This window comes from Gorilla gorilla, chromosome 11 (genome assembly GCF_029281585.2).
Source record: "Gorilla gorilla gorilla isolate KB3781 chromosome 11, NHGRI_mGorGor1-v2.1_pri, whole genome shotgun sequence".
Taxonomy (NCBI): domain Eukaryota; kingdom Metazoa; phylum Chordata; class Mammalia; order Primates; family Hominidae; genus Gorilla; species Gorilla gorilla.
The window spans coordinates 51403020-51424833 of NC_073235.2; the positions used below are offsets into that span (position 1 = coordinate 51403020).

At 42.7% G+C, this 21814-nt stretch overlaps 1 protein-coding gene and 1 long non-coding RNA gene across 2 annotated transcripts in view; one reads left to right on the plus strand and one right to left on the minus strand.

Annotated features, from left to right (window-relative positions):
* KIF5C (kinesin family member 5C) overlaps window positions 1-21814 on the plus strand; it is a 151415-nt gene that overhangs the window by 26926 nt on the left and 102675 nt on the right. The window contains exon 2 of the mRNA XM_031008573.2: window positions 19785-19875. Coding sequence (XP_030864433.1) covers window positions 19785-19875 — 91 coding nt within the window. The remainder of the gene's footprint in view (window positions 1-19784; window positions 19876-21814) is intronic.
* Window positions 6844-18639, minus strand: LOC129532074 (uncharacterized). Its single transcript, XR_008677694.1, has 3 exons — window positions 18400-18639; window positions 7618-7686; window positions 6844-7218 (listed from the first exon to the last, which is right to left on the minus strand). It is a non-coding gene; the product is annotated as an uncharacterized lncRNA (long non-coding RNA).

Genomic DNA, 21814 nt, shown 5'->3' on the forward strand with positions numbered 1-21814 from the left:
GTGTCTTGCTCTGTTGCCCAGGCTGGAGTGCAGTGGTGCGATCTTGACTCACTGCAATCTCTGCCTCCCAGGTTCAAGTGATTCTCCTGCCTCAGCCCCCCAAGTAGCTGGGATTACAGGCACACGCCACCACGCCCAGATAATTTTTGTATTTTTAGGAGAGTCGGGGTTTCACCATGTTGGCCAGTCTGATCTCAAACTCCTGACCTCAAGTGATCCACCCGCCTCGACCTCCCAAAGTGCTGGGATTACAGGCATGAGCCACTGCCCTCGGCCCAGGAACATCTGTAGTAAGTACTTTGCCATCTCTGGTCCTTCACATCTCTTCTTTCAAATGAGGATGCTGCTAGTTTTTCTTATGGGAGCCCAAGGAAAATTAGAATATTTTGTAGTGCTCGTGTATTCCTGCAAAGAGCATTTCACATTGGTTATGTTTTATAGCTTGGACCCTTTAAACCTTTTCCCTGCAACACACACAAGATGTATTATGTATTGTATTCCTAGCTGTTTTAAATTCAAATGCTTAATCAAGAGAAGCTAAGTAAAATAATTCTTGGCCCCTGCTGAGTTTTAGTCCTGTGCCTCATTCTCTGCTTGCCTGCTTATTCCTCTAATTCCTAAATTCAACATTTATGCACAGGCAGTGGCTTCATGGAGCATTGGGTTGAGAGGGATTGTAAGGCTGCCCTTGAGCTGTACTTGGGCTCTGCAGGCAAGTGTGCTGTGGCTGAAGAGTGATGTCTGCTTGGGGTTCAAGAAAGATGGGGAGCCTTGGTCTAGGTATTTGCCAAGGCTGCTTTCATAGTCCTACCCTAGATTTCATTGTATTCCATACACCTAGTACTATTTACTAAGCGTATGCTCCATAAATAATGCTCATGTTGCCTTTAAAAACTTTGTCCTTCTGGAAGCACGATTATCTGTCATGTTAAATAAACAGGTCTGCCCACAAGAGCATGGCTACTGGCACTGAAGCTCGTTCCAGCAGAATTTAAGTGTCATGATGCAAGGCACTCAGGTCTGTTTCCCGTGCCCTTCTCCCTCCTTGAAAGAACCTCAGCTAAACGCCTTTGCTTTATAGTTTTAGCTCCATGTGGCAGACATTGGAGACACCCTTTAACTGCTCCTTAGTGGATGCGAACACACCCTTACTGCTGTTTTTAGCGGCCCTGATGAGAACCTGGAAGTATTTCCAAGGCCCGTCATGCAGGTGTGGCTCACTGTCTGAAGCAGTAGTATCTGTGGCTAGATGCAGTGATCGAATGCCATGTGTCCAGGTAGTGTTCCAAGTGTTTTACATATATTGTTATTTCGTCCTCACAAAATCTTATGAGAGAGCTGTGCAGTATTATTATCATCCTCACCTGAGCTCAGAGAGCTTCAATAACTTGCCCAAGGTCACATAGCTACTAAATTGTGAAGGCTGGTTTTTAGCTTAGGCAGTCTGAATTTAACCTGTTTAACCAGTGAAGTGCCTTGAGCACTTAACTAGAAGGCAGAGCCCTGTATGTTCTTGGGAAGTTATTTTTTTTTCCCCTTTTTTCCCATCTATAAAATGAAGATTTGGGCAGGATGGTTTAGATTCCTCTGAGCCCTATCTTATTTGATTCTAAGTTACATGTTGAAGGTATCTTTGAGCCACTCTACTGCTACTCGCCATAAAATGTGATGAATAATGTATGTATGTGCTAGAGGTATACAGATTGAAGTGAAGACTTGAACCTTCTTAGCACACACCAGAATTATAGCTTGTCAAGGGCAAGAGATTTATTTTCCCAAACAATTAGAGGACACCAGTAATTATGTTTAATTACATGTTGAATGGTTTTCCTGTTGTGTCAACCCCATTGTCTTAATTGTGCTTAAGAGCAGCAGGCTATTATTTTGAGGTTTGTGAGGTTTAAAATTGCTGTGTCTCAGTATCGGGGGGAGCACAAGCGTTAAGAGCACAGGCTCTGGCATCAGACGATCTTGGTGCAAATCCTGGATCTGCCACTTACAATAGATCCTTGGCAAGTTCCTTAACTTCTCTAATGGTTCCTCGTACTGGGAATAATAACGGCATCGATCTCACGAGTGTATTGTGAAGATTGAACAGCACATATATGAGGAGCGTCGTGCTGCATTTGGCATGTAAACCTTTCAGATGTTGGCTATCATATTTTTTATTATTATGGATTAGGTGTTGATGGTGGGCAGTCTCTGACATGTTCCAGGATCCAACTCTGATGGATAGAGCCATCTGGGGTAGATCTGGGCTCCAGCTTGGATGGATTGCTGCTGTTTGGTACTAGTTTTGACATTTAGGGTGTTTGTTGTCTATCTTATTTCTAGTTTATGTCTGTAATCTCATTTTCTAAAAGCATGTGGAATGGAGCTAAGAAATACGGCAACCATTGAAAAACTTACAATTGTTAAGTCCTCTGAAGAGAGTCACAGAGGAAGGAGAACTAACTCTAGTATTTAGTAGGAAAATTATCTTTGTAGTTGATAATTTTAGGCAGTACACAGCAGACATGGGCTTAGATAACATTGAATCAGGTAGTGGAAAGTTATTTTCATTTTATTCCTCTTTCAGCTCTTCTGAATCTACCAAAGAGAAAGCTTCAGTTTGGTGCTAGTGTTTAATCTCTAATACTTTGGAATTTCCCTCTTAATAAAAGGAAAGAACAGGTCCTAGGCTTGGAGTCCTTGACATGCAATGTTTCTAGCTAGAGCTCATTAGTATTGCTTTGTTTTCATTGTATCTCTTTTTATTGCCTTCTGTTTATAGCACGTAATACTGATTTTTCACTTACAACAGTAATATAAAAGTTTCATTGAAAGTATATTTAAGGAAAAATAAGTTAATTAAAAAAATATTAAATTGAAGGTAGAGTGGATGGTACATGGTTATGACAAAAATTGTGATGGTGCCACCCAAATCCCTGAGTTAGGACACATTGGTTTAGAGAGGAAAAAAGCACAAAAACTTAATGCTAGGGAAGGCCAATGTTTAAAAAGAAGAGAAATTAAAGAAGTTGGAGAAATTAAAGAAGGGGAGAAATCATTGCAGAAGTGGGAGGGGCAGATGCTTGGAGAGGGTGATAAAGGGATGGCAGAGGAGAGGCATTGGTTTGCTAAGGGGACAGCTGTGGGTGCCTTTGCTGCTTCCCATTTAGCAAAAAGACTGGCATAATGAGGAGTGAGAGGAAGGATGCTGGGAGTGTGTGCTACTTATTTCCAAAAAGCTTAGTGTGTGGTGATAGCACAGTGAGTTGAGGTAGAAGCAAGGTCGATGGCAGGTTTTTTGTTTTTAAGGATAGCACACATGTAGTCATGCTTTTAGCTAATGGAGGAAGCCTACGAGAAGGGAGAGATGGAGCCAGGGTCAAGGAGTGGGAGGATGGTATATTAGTCCATTTTCACACTGCTGAAAAAGACATACCCGAGACTGGGTAATTTATAAAGAAAAAGAGGTTTAATGGACTCACAGTTCTGCATGGCTGGGGAGGCCTCGCAATCATGGTGGAAGGTGAAAGGCACGTCTTACACGATGGCAGGCCAAAAGAGAGAGCTTGTGCAGGGAAACTCCTCTCTGTAAACCCATCAGATCTTGTGAGACTTATTCACTGTCACGAGAACAGCACAGGAAAGACCCACCCCATGATTCAATTACCTCCCACAGGGTACCCCCATGACATGTGGGAATTATCAGAGCTACAATTCAAGATGAGATTTGGGTGGGGACACAGCCAAACCATATCAGATGGGTTTACCTAGGAGGGAGGGGAGAGAGAGTGAGACTCCCTTGGGGCCAGAGGGAAAAAGGGGAGGCAGAGGAAAGGGAAGGGAAGCTGCATCTTCTCTTGCCAGTAAATTCAGCAAGTACATTTTAGCCAATTCGTGATGTCTAAATAATTCAGCAGAAAAAGAGGGTGAGGCGCAAGTATGAGTGCCTGGAGGGAACCAGGCTGTGAAAGTGGAGACTGAGGAATCTCAGGAAATACTGACTCATTGATCATAAGGAAGTCCCATGGGAGGGAGATGCCACAGTTGGCATCTAAGTAACTGATGTGCTTTACCGGAGGAAAGGCTTGGAGCTCAGGGCCTGACAGTGCTAGAAAACTGAGCAGGAGGACACAGTAGCTCATGCCTGTAATCGCAGCTAAGGTGGGAGTATTGCTTGAGCCCAGGACTTTGAGACCAGCCTGGGCAACATAGTGAGAACCCCATCTCTAAAAATAAAATAAAATAAAAATAATTAAGTCAGGCATGCTGGTGCATGTCTGTAATCCCAGCACTTTGGGAGGCTGAGGTGGGAGGATCGCTTGAGCTCAGGGGTTCAAGACCAACCTGGGCAATGTGGTGAAACCCTGTGTCTACAAAAAATACAAAAATTACCTGGGTGTGGTGGTGCATGCCTGTAGTCCCAGCTCCTCAGTGGGGCTGAGGTGGGAGGATTGCTTGAGCCCAGGGGGTTGAGGCTATAGTGAGCTGAGATCATACCACTGCACTCCAGCCTGGGCGACAGAGCAAGACCCTGCCTCAAAATAAATAGATAAATTAATTAATTAAATTAAAATTAAAAGAATTAGCTGGATGTGGTGGCATGTGTTTTGTAGTCCTAGCTACTCAGGATGCTGAGGTGGAAGGATCACTTGAGTCCAGAAGTTTGAGACTACAGTGAACTGTGATCATTCCACTGCACTCCATCCTGGGCAACAGAGCAAGAATCCTGTCTCTGAAAACAGAAAAGAAAGAAAAAGAAAAAACTGAGAAGGACAATGAAGGTGGCAGCTGCTTTTCAGACCCAATCCAAGGGATTGGTCCAATGCTACCTGTTTTGGTCCCTCTTTGCTGCTGTCCTGTGAAGCTTCTTTAATTAAGAAAACACTGTAGAGAGAGCAGTCCCCTGACAGTGGCTGACTGGCCATGTGGGGGGAAGTGAAGTCACCTCCACCCGTGTCACAAGGACCGCCTCCTTGAGGATATGGCCTGTGAAGGACAGCCTGCAGTTACTTCAACTCTCCATTGTGAAGCACATGGGCTCCAGATGCAGTGGCATTAATGCACCCAGGTGTGGATTTATGGCCATGGAAAGGGCCCAGCACACTGCATGACCAGCTGCAAGCTTTGTGCATTAACCCAGGAGGCTGAGGTCTCTTCTGATCTTGCTCCCTGTAACCATATGTCCCTTAGATTTTATTCCTGGGTATATTGGATCATGGAGCTTGTGGGAGCAGAGCCATTTGCAGCAAATCTAGTCTAGGAAGAAAAGGGAAGTCATTTTCAGCATATGGCTCCAAGCCTAGTGCTTCCTGACCTGAAATCCAGCCTGTGGGCATCAGGGGAAGAGTGGGAAGGAGGAGGTGAGGCGAGAGCATGTCTGAGTAGCTGACTGATGTGGAGCTAGCCTTTGTGGCCGAGGTGGCCCTGAAGGAAGGTGAGGGGTAGGGAGAAGAGAGTACCTATGTGTCCCTGACTCCTGCCTGACTCTGTGGCTCAGGGGCAGTCAAAGTGGTTAGCGACCCGGGACATACCCCGGACAGTCAACTGGGGCCGCCCAGCAGGCTGTCCAGAGTAAAAGCAATTCCCAGTCATTGGGGTCATCTGGAGATCTATGTTAGAGTCTCCAGACTGGGAGCCCCTGCTGTAGTCCTCTGGCTGTTCCTGTCTCAAATCTGTCCAGCCACTCCGTTGCTTTTGTCACTATTTATGTGAAAAGTTTTGGCTAGCCTGGATTTTCTTTTGTTTCAGCATTGCCCACAAACACCGATGTGGAATTAATCTGGAAAAGGCATCCTAATCTTTACCAGAGTTGAACGTTGACCTTTTCAGGCAGCTCATATGATTACTTTTAGAAGCACTGTCAACATGCATTTTCCAAAGAAATGCATCAGAGACAGACTAGGTAGGTGAGTCCTGCCTCCCTCCCAGCAAGATCCCACAGTCTGCACATTCTTTATCTCTGTCTTCACCTGCCAGGCTGAGGGTTAAGGCCTTTTCTTCTACCATTAGGGATGATGGAGAACAGCTGTCTCCATTTATTTAAAAAATATCCTGAATATGCTTTAATTAATCACTCTCAAAGATTTCTCTCCTCCAGACAAAATAAACCTAGGTTCATCCACTCTTGTTTGTTATTTCTAACCCTTTGGTCACCTTAAAGGGCCACCCTGACCTTAGCGTAGTAGGAGAGGGGTTATGGACATGGGCTCTTGTTCTATCCCATTCTTACTGGGTGGCCTTGTGCAAGTCATGTGGCCACTGTAGCCTCAGTTTCTCCAGTATTACCTACACCACGGGGTCATCCGAGGATTCAGTGAGACAGTTTCTCTAGCATGCTCCCCATTGTACCTGCTTTTAGCAGCCAGTAAATACTCTCTGTTACTCTCATTCCCCACTTTGCACTTAGAATCAGTCATAACTGTTTAGTGAGGTACTGATTAGCACTGCTAATATTCTGAATGCTTGCTTAAAATAGAAAAGAGTTACTTTCTATGAGACTTTGCATTTTTTAAAGCTGATTCTTTTTTAAAAAAATTAGACATCACTCTTACAGAATAATAAGATGGAATGAATCTGTGATGTTATCTACATGTTGAGGCCAGTATGGCACAAAAGCAGTGAAGTCCCTGAAAATACCAGCCAAATTTCACCTGAGCATATATTACAGAGCTTTAAAGTACCTAGAAGAGAAAAACCGCTTCTTTCCCAGCTTCTTTGCCTCCCAGGCACCACATCGCCACAGAGCAGCCAAAACAGAAACCAGATCAGGCCATTCATTTGCTTCAAGGTACGTTACACATGTATGTGCTACCAGGCTTGGCAGCACTGGGCTCTGCCTGGCTCTTCCCCCATCACCCCATTGTACCATTCTGCTCCTTGCTGTCTTCAAATACATCAGCCCACTTTCCAACAGACCACGTGCTTCCCAGCTCAAGGTTTCACGCTTTTGGTCACCTCTGCCTGCAGCGCCCTGCCCCTGCTCTTCCCGCTGCTGGCAAGCCTCCAGGCTTCTGCTCTGAGGTCACATCCTGAGAGCCATCCTCCTTGACCCGCATATCACAACACTCAGAGGGGTCAACTTTGTTTTGATTGGTTGTTTATTGCTTGTCTCTCTCCACTCCCTCAGAATGAAAGCTTTGTAAAGACAAGGAAACTTGTGGCTCATCTCTGCTGGGTTCCCAGTGTCTTTGAACAGTACTTGGCACATGGAGGATTCTCAGTCAATATCTGTTGAATAAAGCAGTAAGACGAGAAACCCTAAATCTGTAAAACTGTAAGAAAGATGTTTAGTTGTGTGGGGCAGAGGGCTGATTATGCCAGTGTTCATGAGGATGTGGTAATTAATGCTGAGCAGAGTCTGAAAGAGAGCTCTCAGCACTATGGCTATAAGAAGGAAAATAACGTTTCTCTGCTCACAAGAGATGGGAATCACCTCAGGTGCAGAAATGTTAGATTTTGGTGGGTCTAGGTGAATTGGATATCTGTGATTGAGAGTCTTTAATGGTGGGAAACCATGAGCTCTGAAATCAGACCCTCCTGCCTCTCCTACTTATAGCTGTGCGACTATTATGTGTTGTCTCTGAACTCTGATTTCTCCATCTGTAAAATGGATATTATAATGCTAACCTTGGAACACTGCTGTGGAGATTCACGGTAGTCTCTGCCTGGCACTTGGACCTGTTCAATAAGTGGCAGCTTTAATTTTGGAGTAAAATTTTAAAAATTCTATTAATTCAAAATGTGACATGAAAAATCCAATTTAATTAAACAGCTATTAATTTAAGCACTTTTAATACTTATCATAAATGCTGCAGGGAATCCAAAGATGGGTAAGATAGAAAACATGTCCTTAAATAACTAAAAATCTATAAAAGGGTAAGATAAGTTATAATGTTAATAACATATGTGCAATTTGTAATTTGCAATTTGTAAAGTAACTTTATATGCCTTTTATTGTTTGTTCTCACAACTACCATGTGAAGCCAATGTAATACGTGCTTTGTGACCCTGTGCAAGCCATGGACATCTCTGAACCTGACCTTGTCACTTGTAAAATGAAGAGTGGCAATTACATTAAAGAATAGTTGTCAGCAATCTATGTTATGCCCCAGGTAAAACATAGGGTCTAGCATACAAGAGTCAGTCAAATATATTAGCCCTCTCTCACCTCAGTCTCTAACTCTGGATCCTGCATTTTTTCCATGACATGGTACTTCCAGAGGAATGGGTAGTGTTTTGACAGATAACACGGTCAAATCATTGAGATGGCATTCCAGTTAGAGGGAATCGTCAGAGCAGTGAGGTCCAGTAGAGAAGGACATTCCTGTGGGGATTGGTAGGTCTGCTGTTGCACTAGGGGGATCATATACCATAGGGCATCCTAGCAAGCTGTTTTAGTTGCTGGGCCAGAGGCAGATGGATTTGGCAAAGGATGTGGAGCACATTGGAGAAAAGACAGACAAGTGGATCACTTAGAAGGCCCTTGTACAAGTCTAGGCAAAAAGTAGTAAGAATAGTTGAGACACAAAATGAGATAGATCAAAGAAATGAATGACCACTCTGTGGCAACTGATTGCATGATGGTGGTGAGGGACAACTGTGGGAGAGATAGCTCTGAGCTTTTTATCCTGGATGACTGGGGATAGTGAAAGAAAGAGGTGGAGGAGAAGGAGGCAGAGAAGATAGGCAGTAAGCTCTCTTTTCAACATATATTGTTTAGGGTACTTGGGGACATCTAATTGGAGGTTTTAATTAGTTAACAATGTGGGTTTGGGACTCAGAGTTCAGGATGGACTTTGTTCGTCTTCTGCCTACAGCATGTGGCTAAAACTACAGGAATGTTTGTGCCTTTCCATGTGAGAGAGTATGGAAACAGAAGGTGCAAAAGAGAAGAGAAGAGGCCCGGTGAGAGATCTGGAGACATTCTTAAATTTGGAATTGGCAGGGAGGAGAAAAAGAAAAATTGGCAGTGACAGAGGAAAAGAAGGGGTCAAAGAGGAAGGAAGCTGAGCCAGAGAACGCAGCATCCAGGGAGGCAGCAGAGCAGAGTTTCCACAAGGCCGGGCTGGTGCACAATTCTACCCTTGTGAATATTGAGGATATTGCAGACCATCAAAGTGTCTTAGAATTGAAGATTAAGAGGGCATGAAGCCCTTTAAGAAGGCAGATGAATGAGAGCAAAAATTAGGTGGCAGGATGTGATGGGAGGGGTAAGGAAGTAGAGGCATGAGAAGACCAACCTTCTAAATAGTTTGATAGAGAAAGGGGCTAGAGCTGGGGCAGTAGTTTGAGGGAGGACAAAGAAAAAACTTAAGAGAATAAGAAAACATAAGCATGCTTTACATTGAAAGAAAGGAGCCTGTGAAGAGGTAGATATTGGAAGGAAATCTTGGATGAACCCAGGGCTCCCGTCTTAAGGGAGAGGGTGCCAGTAAGTGGCCCTTCAGTACCTGAGCCTTGGTGTATATTAAACAATTATTACCCTAGATTGCTGGGCAAAAGCTGCTTTGGATAGTAGGTTTAAACTATTATCTGCTGGCCCATCCTAGGCTAGTTGTGAAGGAAATGACATTTGCCTCTGGTGCCATCTCCCTCATCACACTGATTTTTCCTGCTTGGCTTGGGAAACGCTTCCCTTCCTCCTGCCCCTCCCTCTTTTCTCCCCATCCCAACTTCACTGCTTAGAAATGAACAATTGGTTTATCTTGGTTCTATTAACTAATGAATCTGATAAGCTAATTGCTGCTCCTGGCAGAAGATTAGAGGGCTATTTTTGATAAATTAGCCTTCTGGAATCATAGTCTTCTTTTAAAAGTTATTGAATCCTTTAGTGGTTCAAATGGTGGAACTTCAAGTCAGGAAGCAGGGGCAGGGGCTGGCAGAAGGAAGTGTTGGGAGAGTTTGTTCTTCAAATTCCACATGTGTATGGCCACCCAGCTCTTCCAATACCTAAGCGTTGAAAAATATGGTACCCCGTCCTCCAACTAAAATTAGAAATCTTTTAAAAGATGCAATGCTTGTGTGTCAACTACACTCAAAATCACTTTTTAAAGATTTTTGGTTTATAAAATTGTGGCTGAATTCAGCAACAAAAAGTTTTTAAAGAAAAAATTCTATGTGTGTATATATGTTGGAGTCAGGGTCTTGCTCTGTGGCCCAGGCCTTAGTGCAGTGGCATGATCGTAGTTCACTGAAGCCTCAAATTATTGGGCTCACATGATCCTCTCACCACAGCCTCCTGACTAGCTAGGACTAACAGGTGTGCACCACCACAACTGGCTAATTTTTAAAAAATGTTTTATAGAGATGGGGTCTTTCTGTGTTGCCTAGGCTGGTCTCAAACTCCTGGCCTCAAGTGATCTTCCCACTACGGGCTCCCAAAGTACTGGGATTACAGGTATGAGCTGTTGCACCTGGCCTGTATATATATTTTAGTGCTTCAAGTACTTCGTCTGCCAGTTGGGCAACCCACCATTGCTACTGTGGGTCAAATGTCCCTTCTCCTGCATGACAACTGAGATGATGTACCCCGGGATGCATGAGCCTTGTGTAGCCCAAGTTCCAGATGGTCCATCTAGATGTAGTTGACTATTAAAGACCTATTTGGAGTTTGCATCCAGCAGCTCTCATTTATAGTGCTAGTGCACTATGTTTGAATGGGAGTGGCATGTTAAATACCCATTGTGATATAGACATCCTGAACTTAATGACTATTGCTAGTTTTGGTTAATGTAATTATACTCATTTGTGGAACATTTTCCTTGTAATTTATGGGAGTTATTTTATCCATGATATGTAGAAGCAAGCCATTGCACTCTAGGTTATATGGCATCATGTTCTAAACCCAAATGTGTGGAATTCTTAGAAAATCTATAGTTGAGGGAACAGTTACAAGATGCAATATGGTGTTACGGGTAGAAGGCTTGGCTGGGAACCAGAAGTTCTGGATCCCAGTCTCAGCTCAAAGTTTTGCCTTCCACATGGCCATGGGAAGTTATTCTCCATTCCCAGAAAGTGAAGTTGATATTCTTGTCTGACCCCCAAAATCATGAGGAACAAATGGAACTGAGGGGCCTTAACTTATTATAAAAGTAAAATTGCTGCTCAATACATGGGATAATTATGATTATGTAAGCTGTTTCTGAAGAGTGAAAAAAAGTTAACAAATGTTAATTCTATTGGCAGTAAATATTTGCAGTGTTTTTCAGAAGCCTCTCTATGCACCATACTTAGCCAAGTGAAGGTCTGGGAAAAGCTTTTGTTTTTGATTTTTTAACTAAAGGGAAGAGAACTTTACATGTGTCACCACGTGTTCCCGTGTTGGCAGCACCATCATGAGACTCAGCGTAACTGGGAGAGGTTTGTCGAGCGACAGTTTGACCGGATGGTACTGCACTGTGCCAGGAAGCCCCACCAGGGCGGTGCACCGCAGAGAGAAGGCTCAGTGCTATCCTTGTTATCTTCCATTTGGCACAAGAGATCCTCCATTCTACCTTCTGTGAAATGGCTTTTTCACCTCCCATCCAGTGAAGAAGGTTTGATTTTTTTTTTTCTTCAGACTTGACTTGGCAGAAAACTTGATCTGCTGAAATAACCATGGCAGCAATTTCTGCTCCTTCCTCTGAGTGCAGAGAACACGGGGCTCTCTCCTGTTTACAGCTTACCTTCTCTCATGCTATAGGTCAAGGCAGAAGCCATTCTGACGGGAAAATCACAGCATTCCTTACCGCTCATTATTGTGATAGCTTGTTAGAGCCAGAACTATTCAACCTTTGACTTTACAGAGAGGAAGAGGCTTAGAAAATATAGGTAAATTGATCAAGGTCTCAAAGCAGGTGAGGGGCCAGTTTCTGGACTAGAACCAGTTGCCTGACTTTTCCTCCTACCCCCTGTAGGTAAGGGTACACAGCAATCAAAGGTGAAAGAGCTTGGGGGTGGGAGAGAAAGGAGTTCATTGTATTTTGATCTGAAATGAAAATCACATACACATAAGAACCTTATTTTTGAGGCACAGGTTCCATTATTCTCTTTAACAGAAGTAACACTTCTGTCTTCTTTATGCCTGTTAGCCAGGCAATGATTCTGAATTTCTTCATTATCACTCGGGCAGTTTGCCTTCTCAGAATGTTCTTTTGTAGCTGTCTGTGATCTTGACAGTGCCTGTGTGTCCACACAGTGGGAATTTTGGCAGAAAGGAAAGAATTCTAGCCTGGTTTCCCGCAGGAAGGCTTACAAGATTCATTCTTGTGTGTTGCCTTTGTTCATTCTCAATACGTGAAGTGGTTGGCATTGCCTTGGCAACTCCATTAGAAGCCAGTGGCTGCTTTGTGGACATTTGTTTCATTGCAGATTCTCCTAGGAGCAGCCTTGGCTTTGGCCGGAACTGGCACCAGCTGCTTTCCTTGGGGCACGGAGCCAGTGTGGGGAGGGGGAGGGCAATGTCCAGGGGCAGCTCTGGCTTAGCACTTATACTCCCAGTTACAGCGTCATCCCATGTAGACTGGGCAGGCAGTGGAGTGGAGAGGAGAATGGGGAGCTGGAGTAGAGGCTTCTGCTGACTGGAGACATCCGCATGGCCTTAGGGTCTCCCTGTGAGGCTGCCATTGCAAATGAGTAGACCCTGGAGAGGGTATAATGGTGATGGAAAAGAGCTGGTGGTCACTGCCAGGTATGGGATGTTTTGCCCCAATGTGCAAAGTGGGGTTTTTCCTGCCTTGGCAATTTGCAGGCCAGCTTCAGATAAATGGGAAGGTAGGTAATGGGGTAAAGAGGTAAAGGGGTGTAGAAAGACATAGTGACTTCAGGACTGCTAAAATCTTGGTGGGGAGTAAGAATGGTGGGAAATAAGTTAAGTTTCTGACACACTGGAGAAATACAGTGTGCGTCTCCTGTATCGTACACCATTTGAGAGTGGCACCCTCCTCTAGCATCCCTGGGGCCCATCCGGCAGGTATTAGTCATCATTATGATCAACAGACATCTATTGAGCACCTGCCCTGCACCATTAAGGTGCTCTGCTAGGCCAGGGCCTTCAAGAGCCTTTGATGCTTCTAGAATTGTGTCAGTTAGAAACTGATAATTCCCTGGGTAGATGTGGCCCCGTGGGACCATTGCTTGGCAAGTGACCAGCAAGCATCCTTTTATGAAGGAAAAGGTGTACCCCCTTTCCAGGATAGTGTCCCAAAGCCCCAGCTTGTTGAATTGTAGCAAGGATTTCAATTTCCACTCAATTTGTTGGCTGAGCACCAACCAAATGTGATGGCTTCATATTTGACAGTGAAACCACCAGTCCAGATCTTTTAGGACCTACTGAATGAAAGACCTTGGGGAGCAAAATGTCTTCAATTTTGCCTTACTTGGGGCTCCCCCAGAAGCAGACCCTGAGGCAAGGATGGAAGTGCAGGTTTCTTTGGGAGATGATCCTAGGAAACACTGATGAACAGTGAAGTGAGGCAGGGAAGTGAAGGACCCATACAGAGTGCGCCATCACGTGAGTTCCCACTAGGGGTAATGGGAGCCTCATCCCACTGGGGAGGTCTGGGTGCCAGTTTGGAATACATGCCTCAGGGTCATCCCTGCACTACCACCCCTGGGCGTGGGAGCTAAAGTATTGACCCCCCAACTCTTAATAGCCATTGACTAAGAACTGCTGGGGTTGGTACCCACAACATCCCTTTGGCCTGTTGCGGGTGACCAAGAGGGCTCCAGCAGCCAGAAAAGCCTTCAGGCAGAGAGATGCAGGAGCTGACCATGAGAAGTTAGACTAGCCAGGCAGAGAGATGCAGGAGCTGACTGTGGGAGGTTAGACTAGCTTACATGGAAGTGGTGGAGAGTGAGAGGGTAGTCAGGCCCCTGACAGCATCTGCTGCAGGTCTGCCATTTGTATTTTCACAGAAGTTTCCAGAGTCTCCAAAGCTGTAACAGTAAAGCTGGCCAGTGTACAAGTGCCTGTACCAGACATGGCTCCTCGCCTTTCATGAATAGACTTTATGAATGAACATTGAAATTTTGTTTATTTTTAAAGAGTGCGGAGGATGGCCTTGAAACAGGGTAAATTTTTCTGGGGCTCTTGGAAATTAAATGGCCCCTGTGCTCTGTGGAGCTGAGCTCAGGAGTCACAGGCCTGGGGACCCGGAGGGGCCCAAGATGTGATTCGGCACTTAGGTGTCGTGAGGGTAATAGGATGTCAAGTTCCTGAGCTGGTACATTGTGAATGATCGTCACTTTTTCATTTCACTTCATTTAGGGGATAACTGCTTGGTAAGTTTAGTGCAATGCAAATGCCTGATGTAGGTTGGTCACCAACTTTTTTTTTTTTTAAAAAACAGAATGACACTGACCACATCTTGAGCAAAACTCTTTGTTCATTGGACTAATTAATTTTGTATTTGAAAATAATTTGGAATTGATTGGGAGGAAAGCAGGGGGAAAAAAGGACCAGAAATTCAGGCTTATTGTTTCCTTGACGTTTGGAGAGAGCAAGTGATTTTAAAGTGGAACTTCTAGAGCACTGGATAGGGAGGCAGGAGGTCTGGATGCGAGGCACACATCTGCTGCCTACCTAGCTGGCTGCACGCATGCCATCTACCCTCTCCTGATCTTTCTTTATTTATAAAACATGCTGATGGGTTGAAATGACCTGGAAGGACCTTTTGGCTCTGAAAAATTATACAATTTTAAAAATAACTTCAACTTTCCATAGCAAGCCTTGCATCTGTCTTTCCTTAGCCTCTGATTGGCCTTTGCCCATTTTTAATTCCTTCTGTTGAAAGGAATGCTTGCCATTGCATGCCCTCTGCTTTTTTTTATTTTTTATTTTTTTCCCCAATCTTGCCTTCTTCCCAGATCTTCAGTTTTTCTTTCCTCAACGGTTTCATGTCAGCACTACCTTCATGGTTAACACTTTCTTGACTGCCACAGGCTACAGTAGGGATCTCTGTCTTTTGTTACCTCATAATCACTTTGCTTCAGTCTTTCATATCAGTCTTAGCATGTGTTATTGCGTATGTCTCCTGCTTTTCTGGCAAATCATAAGCTTTTTAGGAAAACAGTACTCCGTAAAGGAAGAACCCTTGAAGTAAGGGCCTGGCAGTTATTTCCCCTAAGTAATAGAGCAGATAATATGGCTTGGCCTTAGTTTTCCAGTTTGTAAAATGGGGATAATAATACCTAGCTCATAGAGTTCTTATGAGAATTAAATGGGCTAGAGTATAAAAGGGCATGGGTCATCGTGGTTGATGATGGTGTTGGTGACAGTGATAAGGTGACAGCACAGGCTGAAAGAACTTGTCATTTCTGTACTTTCAGGAATGAAATCATATAAGTGCCTGGAACACAGAGTTACTTATTGTTCTCCATAGTCAGTTCCTCTTCTGAATACAGTACTCCTCAGTGTCAGAAGGTAATTCCACAGAGTGAGTTTAAATCTCTCTGTGAAAATTATAGCCCTTGTTTCTTTCTTTCTTGATAAAGAGAGCAGAAAAATCACTCAAATCATTGGCAACCTTATGCTACAATTCGTCGTCAGTCTTAGAGCTTGTTATTGGATTACTTCTTAATTATCTCTTCTTGGGGATAATTAATTTCACTTTCCTTAACATCCCTCCTGGTGCCCATCTTCGAAACGTTTATGTGAATCTTTTGCTTTCTATTGTCTCCCAGAGTAATATTCCTTCCAGGCTGGGAAACAGTTGTTGGGTAATGGGTCAAATGTATTAATAGGCAGGCCATATGGTTCCCAGACACCTTGCATTCAACAACTTGATAGAGTTCTGGTGGTATGATTTTTTAAAAATTTAACTATAAAAGTGTAAGAACCATCTGTTATTTTTTGTATGTGATCCTGGTAAATTATTAATTTTAGTTATACTGCTCCTATGTAATTAGCACTGTTCCACATGCAGGCTTCAAGGCAAAGCTTGTATACTTTATTTTCAGTAGTAATGTGTGTGGAATGTGTGTGTCTCATCCAGATTCCCTTCATAAATTGAAGCAGGTTTGCCTACATGGGGTTAGGATTTGGGATTTATATGGCTTCTGTTTTAGCTGGTAAAATGCTATAATTGTAGTGGTTAATTAGATTGATTGATAATTAGTCACATACTAACTACTATGGAGCAAACTAATTCAGGTAATGTAATAGAGAGTGATACCTGGGTGGGGTTGGGGCTCCTAGGATCATGAAAACTTTCAGGGAAGAAGAGATTTGAATTGAGTTCTAAAGAGTAGTGATAAGGAGACAGGTAAATGAATATCTGCAGTGAGATAATTCTAAGGGAAAGGAAGAGTTAAGAGCAAAGACTGTGAACTAGGGAATAAGCATCATACAGAGAAAAGTCCGTGGGGCCACACTGTAGTGAGATGGAGGATGATGCAGGCAGCTGAGGGCAAAGAGGGTCTAATCTAAGAATAATAGGAGCCTTTGGAAGGAATTAGGCAAGGAACTGGTATCTGATTTACAGTTTTAGGAAGCTCATTTTAGCTGCTAAGTGGAAATTTGATAGTTAGGAGTGAGAATTAAGGAAGGGAGACCAGTCAGGAGGTGATAGCTGTTGTGTAGAAGAGACCGATGGAGAAATGATAGACTAAGTTTGCATGGTATAGATGGTGAGAAGTGATAGGGTTTGGGATATAGTTTGGATATGGAATCTATGGGACATATTGAATGGTTCTTAGTTTTCAGTCTGAGTAACTAGGTGATTGGTGGTATAGTTCTTACTCAGATACGGAGGGCTTGATGGCTCTTTTTTGGTCAGTTAAATTTGAGATGGCTCATGGACACCTAAATGGAAATGTCTAGAGGACATATGAATCTGGATGTTAGAAGAGAGATGAAGGCTGAAATATTCATTTAAATTACATGTAACTCAAGAGTGTAGACAGAAGGAGGCAGAGGTCTGGGTCTTGAATACACCACCATTTAGAAGTTTGAAAGAAACGCCAGCAAAGGACATTGATGGAGGTAGCCAGAGAGGTTGGAGAGAGCCATGTGCTGCATAGACACCTGGAAGGGACTCGTGTCTCCAGAAGGAGTGACTGGTGACCTCATCATTAGGTTTCAAGTGTTAGTACCCAGAACCCGCATTAAATGTCATTTGAAAAGTGTATTCTGTAGCTGTAAACTCAGTGATGACTAGAGCAAGTTGGGCCCAGTGCATGCCTGGAGAAACCTGTAGCCATGGTGGAATAAAAAATGGACAATCTTGCCTCCTTGGGGGCTATTGGGGAAGGGTCTTTGTTCAAGTCTCAATCAGGATTTGTGAGATTTTCATACCATTACTAAAGCAGCAAAGAGTAATTAGTGATTTTTTTAAATGGCAATTGTATATACAGCTGGTACAGCTATGCCCCAAGTCAGTTCTTTGAAAATATTCAGTAACTAAATTCTGATCAATCTCTTCCAAGACTTTAAGGTTGACCTAAAATAAAAGCCTATAACTAACTCAGTGTAAGACAGGACACATAAAAATATTTACATTTTTAACTACATAACGTGTTAATCCTGACAAGATAGGTCTCATAACAAATCACTTTCTAAATTTTATCTTTTCTTAGTATCAATCATAATGACTTGAAGGCAACTTCTGTTTGGGAGTTAACTTTAGGTTATGAAGATTCGCTGTATTATCTGTTTGTCATTTGATAAATTATGTTATTTAAATGAGGAATAGAGATTTCTTGCTCTCTACTTCTCTTAAAAGTGAAGGCATAATGCATTCTAATAAACATTTTAAACAGAAGGGCAAAACTGAGGAGTCCTTTTTTTTTGTACCATGTGCTATAATTTAACAGGTCATTTTGTCTGCTGTATTAAGTGTATTTTCTCTAAAACCTAAAGCAGGATCAAGCTGTAAACAAGACGCTTTACTTTGGTGATTCTCATTGTTTGTATAAATAGGGGATTTGTTTTAAATTAAGCAAAGCTACATTTTTGTTCCAGAAAGTTCAACTGATAAACAAATACCCAGACAAACTCTGCAAATATTTACTCTTATCTTTTACCTTACTGACATTTAGTTGAATTTTACAAATAGATAAAGCTTAATAAGCATGTAGTAAGCTGATAGTTGGCAATAGACTATGGTGAGGAATAGTCTATTGGTTATTCAACCAAATCCTTGATTCACTAACTGAAGGAAACTTACTGCAAACAAAACATCAGAAAATGTTCTATTTCTATAATTTTAGCAGAATGACTCTGGTTCTGCTGCTTTGCATCAAAACAAAGTTTTATAGTAACTGAAAATTCCCTATTTCTCTAAGACCAAATGGAAGTAGCTCATTTACCTGGCTGGTGCTATCCAGTTTTCAAAGAGTAAAGCTTAAGGGCTAGGATTTTATCTCCAGTTCAGCTCTACCCAAGTAATAAATAAGTAGAACATTAAGCCATTCTGACAGCTGTGTACTTACTTTGTGTGAAGGTTATAGGATGTAACAAGTCTTGCTCTTGGATCCCTCATGAGCAATTATCTTTTCGAGGAGTCCCACTGTCGTTGGGTGGTTCCTGGTGTCCAGAGCCACACATAGGAGGGGCACAGGGGGAGAAAAGGAGGCTCTTGGCTCTGCTCTCTCCTCCCTTCTCATCTTCTGCCCTCCCCTCTGCTATGTGGGGAACATGAAGATGAAGGGCCTCCTGAGTGAGTCCGGCTGTGGAAGAGGGTGAGCATGATTGCCCCCTGCCTGGGCGGTGGTGGTAGAGAAGAGGTGCCCTCAGGATGGGTTCTCCTAGGGAAGGGGCTGTGTCTGTCCCACCCACCACTTCCCCAGCACTCAGCACTGTGCCTGGCACCTAAATGCCCAGTAACTCCTTATTAAGCATAGAGTGATTGGGCGTCAGGGCCCATATAATGCACAGTAGAGTTTCTTCCCTTACCTCTACTAGTTATTTCCTTGAAACACACACATTTGAGCATCAAACCAAATCCCAAGACTGCACACCTGGGGAAATCTCTTGATTTACTCTACACAAGGGCTCTCTTTGTCTTGGAAGCCTCAACCTAGTTAAAACATCACTTGTGCATGAGAAACAAAACACAGGAATTCTTTTGGACACAAAGCAATAATATCTTTCTAATAAGAGCAGCTACTTAAATCTGTTTGTCCCATCTTCCCATTGACTAACATTTAAGCACATCACCTTGGCTAACTGTGCCCTGCATGAATTGGCTCCTGATTTTCTTGCCCTCCAGTTCCTTGAACAAACCAGGCCCTTTGCTGTCTGCTGGGCTTCTGCCTAGGATGCGCTTCTACAGCTCTTCAGGAGCCTCCATCTTCCTGATCCTGTAAAGATACACTTAAGTGGTCCTTCTTCACCAGGCTTTCCTTGCCCTCTAGCATTCCCTCTGTCCCACTGTTTTAAACCTAGGCATTTTGCGTTTTCCTATGTGTTTGCTTTCTTGCTTATTAGCTATCTGCTCAACTTAATTGAATGATTCACAAGAGCAAGACTCTTTTGTGATTTTTTTTTTCAGCATCTAGCCCAGTGCCAGGCTCTGTGTAAGTGCTCAGTAAATATTTGTTTGAATGAATGAATGAGTCTCAACCTACCCTTCATTTAAAAAGTGGTTAAATTTAAATTTTTTTAAAATCTCAGATTCTCAACATACAGTGCACATATACACAATGCATGTGTGATTTATGCTGTAAAAATTCCTTACTCTTGGTAATGAACTGCCTTAAAGAACAGGGTTGGTGACTTAGTGCCTATGGCCTAGCTACTAACGTTTGCGATTTTTTATTCCTAAACATCTAATGTGTTTTTTCACCTTTTTCTTTCCTTTGTCTTTCTTTTTTAGCAAGGGAAGCCATATGTCTTTGACAGAGTGCTACCTCCCAACACGACCCAAGAGCAGGTTTACAATGCATGTGCGAAGCAAATTGTCAAAGGTAAGTGCTATTTCTTTATTTCCTCCTGGGCCATTCAGAGTAATTGAAAGCATTAAGTGATATTTGCAGCCTAGGAATCAATGTGCCTTGACTGTAAGCAGAGGCCTGCTAATTGGAAACACTGAATTCTATAGCCTCGGTTCTAGCCCTGATTTGCTATGATGTCAGGCAAATTATTTAATCTCTCTATTCTCCCTTTTCAAGGACATGTCTTTATTTCTTTTGCCACCTTTTTTATTTTGTCACCCAAATGCTTAAAAGCAAGGTAAGCTGTGTTCACACTATTTCTGTAATAATTTTAAAACACTGGCTGCAGGTATGGAACCTCCTTTTTCCTTTGAAGGAGAAAATATATATTCCTGATGCTCCAGTTGTACATCTTTGGTTGATTTATTCTGTGCGTCTGTCTCCCTTTTACTAATATCTCTCAGCAAGAAGCCTTAAATATGGAAAATTTTTGCCATTTAGAAATTTTCTACAGTGTCATAAAATCACATTACCGTGTTGGTTATTGAGCTGGTCTTGCCATTCAGCATTCCTTAATTATGCTTTCTCCTAACCCATTTTCAACCATCCCACCCAGATCCTGACATTTGTTCCTCCAAACAGGTAGCCTCAAGCCTACATTTACATCTTAGAGATCAGCCCTTTTCTCTAGGACTGGCGTTGGCCCTGGAGGATTCATGTCAAAATAGCAGCAGGGAGATGAAGCAATTTGCACATTGCTCTACCTTGTCCTTTCAAATCAGGGGCAGGGTGAAGCTTGCATTGGCAGGCTTGCCATCTGGACAGAGCTGGGGGGCATCTCCTGCTACTTTGCTTTTCATCATCAAATCATTTCCTTCAAATGTGAATGCTGTGGCAATTGTGCTTTCAAATGTCTTGATGCTGCCCCCTGTATAGGCAGCTCTGGATTTAATAAGCAAGAAGTAAAAACAAAACTAAAAAAACCTACCATGTCACTTTGGATCTGCTTGTTTTTAGAAGCTGACTAACCTAAGTATTTGAAATTCATGAAAATCAGCTCTGGGTACATCTGTTCGTTTAATTCTGACCCTGGACACCTGTGTGGGAGATGCATGTCAGCATGTAATGTTCCTTGCTGAGGTGGATGGTTATTCACATTCTTGCTGCAGACACCAATTAATTTTGAAGGTCTTCACAGTGAGATTTTTATAGAAACCCAATGAGAAAAAAAATATGACTGAATTTGAGCTCTTTCTGAATTAATAGTATGGACCTATATCGGGTGGTAATTTTTGTCTTCTCTCTGCTTTTACTCTTCTGCTTCTCTTTCTATCTAAACATGTTTTCTCTGTTTTTGCAGTATATCTTTCTTGGTTTGCTCCTACTCAGCCCTGCTCCCTATTATTGGACTCATTCATATATTTTTTATTAAAGTAAGATTAATCACATATGTGCCAGAATTTCTTTTTCTCTCCCCCTTCATTATCACAAACAAATAGTATTTACCACATGCTGTGCTAAACATGAGGGCCATTTAAATACATCCTGTCCTCTCTAAGCTGACATAATTAGAAATGGATGCACTCTGTTAAAAAAAAAAATCCTGTGATTAACAACCTGTAGTAATACTCTTTGAGTCTTTATTCACTAAAGAAGTTTGGGCCTCTTTCAATGTTTGGATTTCTCTACAGTATGAAATGTCAGAAATGGGCAGGTCTTGTGAAGATATGGCCTAACTCTGGATAACTTGAGACCCAATATGTAGTGAGCTATAAAGAAAACCATCTAGTAGAATAAAATCAGGCCCTGACATGATATGACTAACAGACACTTCTAGGGTACCATAAATATGTATGATCATACATACATGCCTTATTCTCCCTTAAAAAGGAATTGATGAAGGTCTGATTGAATTTCACAAATATCCACTGAGGCTAGTGTGAGAAGTGGCCATGTATTTCAGAATCAGTAA